Source organism: Micropterus salmoides, unplaced genomic scaffold (assembly GCF_014851395.1).
Source record: "Micropterus salmoides isolate LMB-PRFRI ecotype aquatic unplaced genomic scaffold, ASM1485139v1 Ms_hic_scaffold_12, whole genome shotgun sequence".
Classification (NCBI taxonomy): Eukaryota; Metazoa; Chordata; class Actinopteri; order Centrarchiformes; family Centrarchidae; genus Micropterus; species Micropterus salmoides.
In genome coordinates, this window is record NW_024040263.1 from 13,738,244 (window position 1) to 13,750,871 (window position 12,628).

Genomic DNA, 12,628 nt, shown 5'->3' on the forward strand with positions numbered 1-12,628 from the left:
CTAAACTCTCTACATCAAGTTCTGCAGTAACGCAGTGCTCCAAAAATAACTTGTGCACAGTACCTGTCTCTCAAATGATTCCTGTCCGAGGTGACTGTCAATATGTCTGACATTAAAGCAACATTATGTAGTAAATGTATTTGAAACAGCTTCAAAATCATTTTGATGGTACAATCTCTGTCATTACCTGTGCCAGTGCCAGCTACTTCACTATGTAACATTGTTATGCTTTGCGGCACCAATGCAACTTTTCAGCAAGCAAGTGTTATGACCCTGGCAGGTGGATGGCGAAGACTGTTGGAGTCAATCTCAGCACTGGCGGAACCGGACGTGGTGGAGTTGTACGGTTTGGAGGGCGATTCAAATTACTTTTCTGACTCATTAACCTTACACGGTGACTGGTAGGCCTATATAACATCTCAATTTGGCATCCCCTGTGAGAGCTTGGATTGTGATCTGTTGGAAGCAGCAGACAGGCCTCCCCAACAGGGGGTAGGCCATGCCGCTGAAAGGGAAGCCAAGTGAGGGAGAGGGGAGTAATGATAAAAATCCCAGGCAAACTGAAAAAAGAGATAGATCCAACAATAGGAGAGTGACGATTCCCAAACCATGAGGAAAATGTCAAGGTTTGAAGAGGAGGGTGGATTTAAGTTGATAGTTAAATTCAAAGATAAGAGTGACATGGCCTTAAACCTTCTCAGACTATCAGAGGAGCTAAAAAAACAAAATGGGAAAAGTTCTAAATGTTAAAATGATGATGAATGGAAATGTTTTCTGCAGAAACGATACTCAGAGGTTGAATGCCATCTGCTCAACAGGCCTATAGAATGTTTCATACCTGGTCAAGCTAAAAATGCTAAAGGGGTAATATACGTAAGCCCTGAGATGGCAGAGAGTACCATCTTGAAGAATTTAAAAGGAGCTGAGATTGAAGCAGGACGGAGATTCAAAGCATCTGGCACTGCTGGGCTAGTAACATTCAAGCAAGATATTATGCCAACAAGAGTCAGTCTTGGATATATGAGCTTTCCAGTGAGACAATACATTTGCCCCCCGCTGCGCTGTTACAACTGTCAACACTGTGGCCATGTAGCAGCAGCGTGCGGAGGAAATAAAAGGTGTGGAAAGTGTGGAGGAAGCCATGACTTTACTCAATGTCAAGCTGACATAGTTAAGTGCTGTAACTGCGGTGGAAATCATGTATCTTCATTTAGGGTGTCTGAGTATCATGTTAGAGCTATAGAAAACGAGAATTGAGGGCAAAATGTCATATGCAGAGGCCCTGAAGAAAGTGAGAGGAACGGGGGAACTTTCTTCAGTATAATGGACAACATAAAACATCATGAAGGCACTGTGTATTCCGATATGGTAAAACAAAGACTGGAAAATCATTGGGGGTCTTATCTTTAGATTTATACAGATGGATGCCAAGATCCACAAACTCGGAAGTCGGGTTTTGCTTTTTATACCCCACAATATGAAATTGTAAAGCTCAAGCGGCTGTCTGAGGGGGTATTGGTGTATACAACAGAACTTCTAGCTATTATATGGGCACTACAGTGGGTGGAGGATGTTCAACCAAGGAGAGCAGTATTATGCTCAGATTCGGCTTCAGTGATAAAAACTCTGAGAGGAAGCAATTGGGGAGCACGGCCAGACTTGTTTGTAGAGCTGATGGTTCTGTTGCATAGAATCGAACAGGCTGGAGGGTCAGTGGGATTTCTTTGGGTGCCTGCACATGTTGGGGTGGAAGGGAATGAGGTGGCAGACAGGGCACCAAAAATGGCTTTGAAAAGAGACATAGGCTATAGTTTGTATTGGGGTATCTGAATGTAGGTCTGTCATTAAGGAAAACATTACAGCAGTGTGGCAGAGGCAGTGGGAAAATGAAACAAGGGGTCATCACTACTATTCAATACAAAAAAAAGTAAAGACAGAGCAGTGTTACTTGGGTGAAACCAGAAGACATTCTGTAATTATGACAAGACTAACACTGGGACACTGTGGACTTGCATGGGATCTGGCAAAGATGGGCAAACATGAGGATGGACTCTGCAGAACCTGCAATCAACAACAGACTGCTAAACATGTGTTATGGAATGTCAACAGTACAAAAGGTAAAGAGATCAACTATACTCTGCGCTATGAGAGACATTTTGAATCCTCATGAGAACCAATCGAGGATAGTGGAAGCAGTCATGGACTTTCTGCAACAGGATTACGTCTCTGAGAATGGTGATGCCATAAAACGATACTGAGACTGAACTGTGAGAGGCAGCAATATGCCGTAAGGCATCTAGTCTGCTGGAAAGCCAGAAGAAGAAGAAGAAGAAGAAGAAGAAGAAGAGCCAGGTACTGTGTGTATGGTCTGTGTTCATTGTGACTAGAGAACTGTTGTGATCATATTAGACTTTGTAAGTGAATCTATGTAGTGAACACATTGGTCTTGGAACAGCTTAACTTGGTAACTCCAATTATTGTCGTTGACAACTTTGTTTTGTTGGCTTTAGCCATTTTGTTTGTTATATACAGATTTTCTTTGTTGTAGCTTTGTTCAGGTACTAGCAGTTAAGTAGGAGTGGGAAGCCCATTTTGTTTGCATCCTTTTTTTTTCTCCTGTTTTTGGAATTAGAAGCCTAGTTTAGAGCTTTTTGTTTTAGGAAGGTTTTAGGTTTCTTAGAGTGTTTTTGGTTTCTTGAATGGAGCCAGAGCCCTGACTTAAACCCAATTGAGCATCTCTGGAGAGACCTGAAAATGGCTGTCCACCAACGTTTACCATCCAACCTGACAGAACTGGAGAGGATCTGCAAGGAGGAATGGCAGGATACCCAAATCCAGATGTGAAAAACTTGTTGCATCTTTCCCAAAACGACTCATGGCTGTATTAGATCAAAAGGGTGCTTCTACTAAATACTGAGCAAAGGGTCTGAATACTTATGACCATGTGATATTTCAGTTTTTCTTTTTTTAATAAATTTGCAAAAATTTCTACATTTCTGTTTTTTTCTGTCAAGATGGGGTGCTGAGTGTATATTACTGAGAAATAAAATGAACTTTTTTGATTTTTGGAAAATGGCTGCAATGAAACAAAGAGTGAAAAATTTAAAGGGGTCTGAATACTTTCCGTACCCACTGTACACTGTAAGTTCTTTGGAAGAAGCTAGCTGAGTATTCTCAGTGTGATTGTTGTGTGTGGTTTCACAGTCAGAGGTTTAGTCGCAAGCTATGTATCTCAAGTTGATGTTAGCAAACTTACTAGATAACACACTCGGACGTTGGTAATTTTACTGTAAGTGCGTCGGTTACTGTCTAGCTTTGTTGGCTAGCTTTCTACACAGTTTTCAAGCAACATTATACTGTTGCTGGTGGAGACTGGCGCAGTGTCGTGCCGGAGCCCAGCAAGTGGGCAATGTAACCGGGCTCAGCAGCCTCTATGGACATAGTATTAGCTACTGGCAGAGACAAAGAAACCAAAGAGGACGTTGGTGAGAGCTTTGTAAAATAAAAGACTGCAAGACAGACACCAAGCAGGAATTCTGTCTGTTGGACTAGTAAGTAAGATCTGCCAGTGATCTCTGGAAGCAGCAGAGCTACAGCCCATAAAGGTATAGTACCGAAGGAACATAATGATATTCTTAGCATCATTCTTGAGGAAGTTTGTTCTGAGGGCTGCGCCATGGTGTCATTAAAATCAAAAGATTTATCTTGGGAGCTTTACTTTAAAGGAAAAATGCTGTAGATTTTGTGTAGATCAGAAAATTTAAAGGAATAGTTTGACATTTTGGAAAGGGAGTCAGGGGGCTCTGTGTAGGACTATATCTTACTCTAATCACCTCTTATCTCCACTTGTATATTTAGTGTGCAGACATGAAAGTGGTATCAATTTTCTTACTCTCTCCAAGAAATTGAATAAGCCATAATGTCAAATTATTACTTATTACTTTGGAGATACCTAGTTTAGGGCCAAAGTGTTATTCAAGGGGAAATCGACTCTGGTGGTGGTTTTAGATAAAGGGTCAAGGGGTCACAAAAATCCATCCTTACAGAATTTAACAGCAATCTGGCCACTACTTATATAATATATCCTTCTCTGAATGGACCAGCAGACACACCAACTCTGGCAAGCCACTTCCCACACTTAGACTCTCCTGCTGGAAAAGCAATAAAATGGACCCAGAGCGTTTTAACACTTGCCTTCCTCTTATAGGACCCAACTAACTTCAGTCAGGTCTCAAATTGACATGAGTCCATCTGCTGGAGCTTCCACCCAATCAACCCAGAATGATTTATTAGCTCTCTGGCATACTGCCAGGTGGAAAGTTCGGCTCATGCTGTGCGGAACTAAAAGGAGGTTTTAGTTTTTCTCTTTAGGCTGGATTGTCAGTTAACTTAGCAGAAAATAAAGGAGAGCAAGTCCATACCTGTGGTTCTCTAACCAGGTTTCAAGGAGGCTCGAGGATCCTGAGGATGTTTCCAGCTGGTCCCCTGAAAAATGTGGAACACTCAATTTCACTCTGTCACAACGGTTTAATCAGTGTTTCACCTCCCTCTGTGATCGTCTAACTCTCATCTTGCAATGGCTGTGTAAGGTTGTGAGATAACATACTGAACATAAAATACATAGTTTTTTATATATTTAACTCAAGGTTTTCATCCCCAAACATAAAGTGACATTCAAATGTGGTCAATTTGATTAAAAGGTTATATTAATCTTTCAAGAAGGAGGGAGGTTTTGATCTCTATAAATAATTTTTTTCTTTGCTTGAATGCAGCGTCAGAATACCAAACAGCTTCCACTGAGCTATACATTAGGAGGGGGTGTCTTGCTCAAGGAAACTTCAGCACGGTAGACATTGACAGAAGCATCTCCTCACTTCACCCTCTCCTTACACTCTGCCATTGTATATACCACAACTCTGAACAATCACAGGTGACATGGTGGTAAATACATTTCAGCCTTACACTCAAAATATTTGGAAATGCTCCAAGTGTCGAGCAGCTTTGATCGGACATAAAAGGAGAGGAAGTGATTTTATTTCGTTTTGGCTGCTTCCGTCCCATTCTAAGCTGCCGACTAAGCCCTGAGAGAGGCAAGCCGCTGTGGAGTGGAGATAACGCTCCACCTGCCAGACATGCTCATCACTGTGTTTGTGTGTTTGAGTATGTGTGGGTCTGTCTGATCATTTGTGTGTGTGTGTGTGTGTGGATGCTGTGTTTGTGTGTGTGTGTGTGGATGCTGTGTTTGTGTGTGTTTGTGTGTGTGTGTGTGTGTGTGTGTGTGTGTGTGTATGCTGTGTTTGTGTGTGTGTATGTGCCTGCCAAGATAAGTGGCTCTCAGGAACCCAACCGTAAAATTGGAGCTACACTAAACACCCAACAGAGATCAAGTCAGACAGTACAAAGGAAAAAAATATATTTTTTCAGAATATAGTGAAATAAAAAAGATAAACAGAAAGGTCATTTCTTCTACAGCAGGAATAGAAACACCTTTCAGTTCTCTACTGTGTGGCATTGTTGATTAAAGGACTGGCAGCCGGCCTGAGGTCTGTGGAAACTCATAGTACCTAATAATTATCTGATACTAACTCATAATTATGAAGTAGTTTTTCATAATTATGAGCAACTATAATGCAGTATTTTGTACTTATTACTTAGTAACTGAAATCTATGATTTAGTATTTCATTATAATGAGGAGTCATTTTAAATAATGAGTTGGTATATCATAATTATAAAGTACAAAGTCATAATTATGAGAAACTGAATGATTATTATCTTATCTCAAAATTATAATGTAGTATTTGATAATCAAGACTTAGATGTGTATTATCTTGTATCTAATTATGAGATACAAAGTCATAATGATCACATATGAGGTTAGATATTAACTAACAATTATTAGTAACGGGTTAGACTTGAGTTATTCTCCTAATTTTAACACCAGCAACAGAAACAGTGTACAGTCTAGCATAGAGTTACAGTTTTACAAAAATTTATCTTTACATGTACATACCACACACACACACACACACACGCGCACACGCACACACATAGACTACACACGGTTGGTCATCTATCTCTGTACTGTTGTTTACACAGGACTTAAAAAATAAATAAAGTCTAATAAAGTATATTCATCTCTTCTGTAGAGAGTAAAGAGTGGGCACCCTTGCACCATCTCCCACACGAATCCACACCCAGACACATTTCTACTTACATACTGCTGATAGAAACTCTTTGTTGTTTTGGCACCTCTCCATTTCTCAGTCGTTCTCGGAAAATGACAGGAAGTGTAATAGGAAGTGAAGTTGCTTCGTGTCGTTGCGTTGTTGTCTGCCTCTACATGAATTATGAGCAATATCGTTTGGGCGTTTTAACCCTCTACCAAAGGCTACTCTGATGGTCAGAGACAGGGTGTGAATGAATGTCTTTGTTTCAAGACAAGGAAGCAGATACCACGAGCCACAAGTCATGCCTGTGTTGGCGTGAAGAAGTGCGTGTGTGTGATCTTATGGTGCAACCATGACAAGAGTAGCACTGGCTAAACTTCTCATCCTCCTGATCATCGCCTTGATCATCTGCCTCCCAGAATTCTTCACACTGCACAGAGGTGGGTCATCCATATGGCTTCAGATGGATGTTTATCCACTCTGTCTGTCTGTGTGCGATGTGTGTGTGTGTGTGTGTGTGTGACTGTATGCTTGTGTATGTTTTTCCAAACGCTTTGCTATCAGTTCACAACCTTTTAAAGCATCAAAAAGGAAGAACTTAGGCTCAGTTTTGTTTTCAAAAGTCGCCCTTTAAAAGAAGTTAACTTTATTTTGTTGAGTCACTTTGTCCTGTTTCTTCCTTATATGGGCTCACTCTGATTCAAACTATATCTTTCTGTCTTTCTGAGCTAAAAACTCTCTCCCAAACATAGCTCCATAAAACACTGGCTGACTGCTTTGAAAATGTTTCCATGTTGTGTTGCCTTGAACAGCTTGTTTCTTTTGAGAGCAACGTGCTTCAGCCTTTGTACTGCTGCACGTGTTCGCCTTCAATCTATTGCTCTTTGTCTGTGTCTCTGTCTGTCTTTGTCTGTCAGATAAAAACTAGAGGCAACAGCTTCCTTTGAGAGATCTTGCTCTGATTTCTGACTTCAGAGCATTTTGCTTTTTCCCCCCAGTCTAAGCCTACTCCCGTTGAGAAATCGTTCTGAATTAAATGTTGTTCGCTTTCTTTCTCCTTTCAGCATCAAAAGTTAGCTTCCTCTGTCTGCCCTACCGACCCTGTGAGCGAAGGAATCAGGTGAGGGGAAATGGGAAGACTGGGGATACTGAAATTAGGGGAAAGGACATGTGTGACCCTTCACAGGTTCCAGAACGTGAAAAGTGGGAGGAGGCCTGCGCACAAGAGAATCAAAGCAACATGACAGATCCTGCGTCTGACTCCTGGAGAGACCGTGAAGACCCAGAAAAGAGCTGGTTCATGTGTGAAACAGATATGGACATGGCAGAATTACATAGCAACAGCTCATCTTCAGGTAGTGCACAGTTTTTAAAGATAAGCTTTTGTGGTTTTAAATCATCGATGTAGCTCTAGGGATAACAGTGGGTCTACCACTTTGGTCAAGACTTAAATATCTCAACAACTATTGGATAGATTGCCATGAAATGATTCAGACATTCATGGTTCCCAGAGGATGAATCCAGCTAACTTAAATGACCTCCTGACTTTCACTATAGCGTCCCCATGAGGTTGATATTTCTGTTTTTTAGTGAAATGTCTAATGTAATTCCCATTTGCCAATAGAGATACAGATTACATCAGCTGTGGCTGATCAAAGCTGGGGTAGGAATTGTATTTCGGGAGAATTTTTTGCTGCATTTGTCAAAATTCTCTTTACAGCAATCAACAGGTTAAATTCTCTGAGACCAAAATGTGGCTGTTGCGGGATTGTAATAAGCAAATGATTGGCTGACCATTACCTGCCTCTCTGCATGCCTACCTGCATGCACTCTGCCTGTGCAGTCATTTCTCATGAAAATGTGTTTTGGGAGGGGAGTGGCTTTGGAGTGAGGCCTGAGGAGACGGGGTGGGATATTTACATTTGGATACTTTCAAAATCTAGCACTCTCGCCAGCTTCTACTACATTGCCCACCCTAACTTTAACGTAACAGCTAAAATGAAAAGTTTGTTGGTTCTCAGGTTAACATGCTCTCTGTAGCTGATGTCTGTATTCAGCCAAAGATTGTATGTGTGTATCACATCAACATTTTAATATGATGAGCTTCATAGTTCTGAATCAGGAGAACTGGAGTAAGAAGCTGTTAATTTAATGTGTCAGATACATGTCATATATTGCGCTGCTCATGTCATTTTCAGGTTGTCACTAAAAACTTCAGTTTCAACTTAATATATTTGAGTTGTAGGTTTTTTAGCCTCTAGCTATTTGAGTATGGTCCCTTGTGACAATTAGCAAATGTTAGCATGCTAACACACTGAACTAAGATGGTGAACATGGCAAACATTCTATGGGACTTATCTATCAATGCTTTCATCTATTCATCCATTCACAGCTTTAAAGGTACATTTCAAGGTGTCAGTGGAGCTTCAGTTCAGAGATGCAAAGACCCTGAATCTCACCCTGTATGGTGGCAGTAATCAGAGCTCTTTACTCCTCAACCTACCCGAGGAGGAGGAGGAGGAAGAGGAAGATGAAGAGGAGGAAAAGAATAAGGATGATGAAGGTCAGAGGAAAGCATTTTACTGCTGTTTCCCTGCCTCACCCACCTCGGAGTCAGCCAATCAAAGCCGCTGTCTCCTTTGGCTCGCCAATCAAACAGTTTTGACTGCAACAGAAAAGGGAAAGCTGCCATGGAAACGGCCACAGAAAGGTTGGTGTCAGGCTGAGATAGCAGTGCTTCTTTGTTCCCCATGTGGTTAGTGTGGCTTCACTTTAAGATTGGAAAGGAGGAGACAATAAAAGACAAAAAAATTGCTTTTGATTTGAGGTGAAATTGAATCTCATTCAAACCCGTCTTCTCTCTCAGTCTACAATGGAGTCTACAATGAATTTCCCTCAATTTGCTTTCTCTTGACTCCAACCTCAGCTTTGTGACTTCTCTCTCTGTACTGTATGAACCGAGAGTACATCTTAATCTACTGTATTTTCAAAGACTTGCTTCCTTTTCTATTCGGCTCTCCAACACTCCAAAGCTTAAAGCTACACTAAGTCATATTTTCCAGTGTGTGTTGAAAGTTGGATTTAATCTCACTCATTTGTCTGCCCAGTATCCACAAAACCTTTCCATGCTCTCCCTTTCCATCTTTACCTCATGTTATTAGTCTCTGGCATACGTTTCTCTGACTGGATTCCCTGTTTGTTTTCTTTTACATCCATGAGTCAGTATCTCTATCTTTTAGAAGAGAATTTGTTTGATAAGACTTCTAACTGAAATGATTAGAACAACTGAAAGTTAACAAATTGTTAAAGCCAGTTATTGTTACGGTGAGTTATGCAGGACAAAAGGGGATTGGACGCAAAAGCAAACTTGTGCAGTGACTTTTTGCCCATAAATGAATGAGCTTTCAGGCAGGTACAGGTAGGCAGACACAGGTCACAAAGGTCACAAAAACACAAAACCAAAAAACAGTAAGGCAACTAGGCCACAGCAGCTAGGCTAATTGGCAATGAACAAAGGATGTGAACTGGTTTAAATAGTGACTAACTGATGAGGGAATGAGTTGTAGGTGGAACAGAAGGCTAGCATGCTTGGTGCTAGCTGGCTGAAGGCTCGCAGGCCAAAGAACAGCAGCTAGTAGGCTGGAGTGAAGGCCAGTTGCTAGTAGGCAGGGATGCAAGCCCTGGACCTATATGCAGAAATAACAGGCACACTTGTGCAGTTCAATGATTTATTGTCCATAAATGAATGCATTTACAGGTGTTGGTAGACAGGCAGGAAGGCAGATACAGGGCCACATAGCAAAAATGAAAGAAGACCAACCAAAAACTAACTAAGATAACAGGAAATGAACAAAGCAAGTGAACTGGTATAAATGGTGAGTGATGAGGTGAAGAGTGGGTGGAGTTGGCCAAATAACTGCAGGTGAGATGAGATAAGTGAGAACAGGCGTGTAGTTGGGAAAGTTGGGAAAGTCCAAGGGCGTGTGGTAGACAGCTTGAGGAGGGCAGGTTTGGGGAGTTAGGGACAGGGACAGTGCAGAGGGTGGGTATGAAAGTGTGGCTGAAGAGAGGGACTGAGGAGCAAACTGTGACTGTTATCAAGCATTAATGCCAAACATTCGGCTTCTTGAATGTGAGGATTTTCCACCTCTTCTGTTTTTTATTATTGTAAATTAAATATTTTAAGGTTTTGGGCAAAACAAACTATTTGATGAATTCTCAAGCTCAACTTGAACTCTGGTTAATTATGATGGACATCTTTCTGCCATTGTTTATGTGCAATCAAAAACATAATGAACAGATAAATGGATGAAGAAAATAATAGTTTTTGCAGGCCTGGACCTCTGAAAGTTTGTTTCTGATTTAATCCCTCTCTATCCTGCAGATGAGTGGCGGTGTGTGTTCAGGGTGCTCTGGCTGGCTCTGCTGTTTGTGGTGTTGCTGGCTGTAGTCACAACTCTGCTCAGACAAATCTACAGTGGGAGATGCTTGTTGAGTAAGAGACACACACACATAGACAGTGTAGTTTGATCTTTCAAAGTTGACCCAAAAATGTCTCTTCATGTCCTTAGAAAAGCCCAAGGTGCGCCCTGTTGTTTACCACTTCACTGGCCAGCATTTGAACGGTAAATTTTAATTTGTGTCCTCTGAAATTGTGTTATGAATTTTAAATTTTTAAATACAACTTTCAACTCTACTTCAAATTTTCTCTAATTTCCCTTTCTGACATGGTGTGTGCAGAAACCTCATAAACCCAGATACACACTTCTATCTCTGAATACCAGTGGTCAAGAGTTCATCTTATAGTTAACTTGAAATGTTGTAAGATTCAATTAAATTCCAAATACTTTTAATTAAGTACACAGAAACAATCTGATTGTTCATCAACAAATAAGATAACACAGAAGAAAATTATATAGATAAGCTGTATTGAATTGTTGTGTCATAATGTCATAATGTCACAGCAGGCATCAGAGTCATGTGTGAAAACCACATCAATGATTCCTCAGACCCATTTTTCACACGAGGACCAAACACCTCTTTATAAAATGAGCAATAATAAATGTCTGATATGCTGTATGTTTCAACTAGACGGTGAGAAGCACACAGAAAGCATCATTCCTAAAGGTAACTGACTTTGGTATATTACAAAATAATGCTCCATACAAAAGGTCCACATCCTTATTTTGAAATGTAGTACATTCAAATTCTAATGACTTCTTATTATCTAATAGAGACGATCCTTCACTCCTATGGGTCCCGGCCCTGGTCAGGTCAGTTCCTAAATGCATACACATGGTTCGAAAATCATTTGATTATCTGTTGTTTCAGTTCTTTTTGATAGTTTTTTTTTTTTTTAATGGACAGGACTGTCACCCATTCAAGAAGTTGACACTCAAGGTAGAGAATCATATGCACACACTTTAAGAGACCACATTCACATAGAATTCTTTCTTTGAGTTTGTGTGTTAATAGTCTTCACAAACACTTTTCAGACGATATAGAAACTCTGCTGGATGGAACTGTTGATAACTGCTATACAGGTAAACTCACTATTAGAACAGTGCCAGAAGAAATCCTCAGATCTTTTTGTTAAGTAAAAGTAACAATACCCCAGTGTAGAAATATTATGTTAAAGTCATGTAACATCTAAGTCAAGTAAAAGTACAAAGTATTAGCATCAGAGTATACTTAAAGTACCAAAAGAAAACATGTTTGTTATGCAGACTGGCCCATTTCAGAAAAAATGTGTATTATATATATATATATATTCGATTAGAATTCTTTGTGCATTGATGTGTACATTATAGAAGCTGGTAACGGTTAGGCTAACATTTCATTATATGATAGTACATGATATTACATCATCATTTATTTGCTGATTAAATTTTGTATTCATATGAATCTACAAAGTAACTTGAGTTATCAAATATACACAGTGGAGCAAAAAAGTACAATATTTGGATGTGCATTGTAGTGGAGTAGACGTAGAAAGTAGCAGAAAATTTAAATACTCAAGTACCTTAAACAGTATTTAAGTACACTACTTGAGTAAATAAACACTAAATGTACTTAATTACTTTCCGCCAATACTTTCTATACAGTACATCCATCCATCCTCACTTTTACATGATACTGTAGGCCTATCTGATCAGGGTCTTACTGTAATTTATACTTATAAGATAACAGGTAATATACCTCATGCTGAAAGTTAAGATCCCTTGTTCCACTGTCCTCTTTACTCCAGTCTGTTTATTAAATTTTTTATCTCATCTATTTTTAGCAAACCTGCATCATCGTAGCCATCCTTCCACCTCCTCCCTCACAGAGGAGCAGGCGTGGTGACAGAGGAGCAGCCATAAGAGCGCAGATGAGCTAAAGTTCACTGGAGAAAAATAAAAAAGGAACGCTACAATTGCCAGCTACCTTTATGGTGAAAATAAAAACATCTGAGACACAT

The 12,628-nt window shown here is 40.2% G+C and overlaps 2 protein-coding genes across 4 annotated transcripts in view; one reads left to right on the plus strand and one right to left on the minus strand.

Annotated features, from left to right (window-relative positions):
* The window catches only part of klhl5 (kelch-like family member 5), a 56,344-nt gene extending 49,998 nt beyond the window's left edge, over positions 1–6,346 (minus strand). The window contains exons 1-2 of one of the 2 annotated variants that reach the window (XM_038713488.1): positions 6,216–6,346; positions 4,422–4,485 (exon numbers count right to left, since the gene is read on the minus strand). In XM_038713488.1, coding sequence (XP_038569416.1) covers positions 4,422–4,485; positions 6,216–6,258 — 107 coding nt within the window. In that variant the 5' untranslated portion in view covers positions 6,259–6,346. Of the gene's footprint in view, positions 1–4,421; positions 4,486–6,215 lie in introns of those variants that run through there. The other variant, XM_038713487.1, reaches the window with a different exon arrangement.
* LOC119899082 lies at positions 6,338–12,628 on the plus strand. 2 transcript variants are annotated; one of them, XM_038713492.1, is made up of 10 exons: positions 6,339–6,608; positions 7,233–7,523; positions 8,561–8,878; positions 10,553–10,663; positions 10,740–10,793; positions 11,260–11,295; positions 11,403–11,441; positions 11,536–11,568; positions 11,664–11,711; positions 12,452–12,628. In XM_038713492.1, exons 1-10 carry the CDS (start codon positions 6,521–6,523, stop codon positions 12,511–12,513), a joined length of 1,080 nt encoding a protein of 359 aa, XP_038569420.1. In that variant the 5' UTR covers positions 6,339–6,520; the 3' UTR covers positions 12,514–12,628. The 2 variants fall into 2 exon arrangements, with proteins under 2 accessions (XP_038569421.1, XP_038569420.1); XM_038713493.1 differs by lacking the exons at positions 11,536–11,568; positions 11,664–11,711 and having other exon boundaries at positions 6,338–6,608.

Coding starts and splice junctions, on each gene's coding strand:
- LOC119899082 (XM_038713492.1), top strand. CDS start 6,521: ATGACAAGAGTAGCACTGGCTAAACTTCTCATCCTCCTGATCATCGCC. Junction 7,524..8,560: donor TAGCAACAGCTCATCTTCAG/GTAGTGCACAGT, acceptor ATCCATTCACAG/CTTTAAAGGTACATTTCAAG. Junction 11,712..12,451: donor TGTTGATAACTGCTATACAG/GTAAACTCACTA, acceptor ATCTATTTTTAG/CAAACCTGCATCATCGTAGC.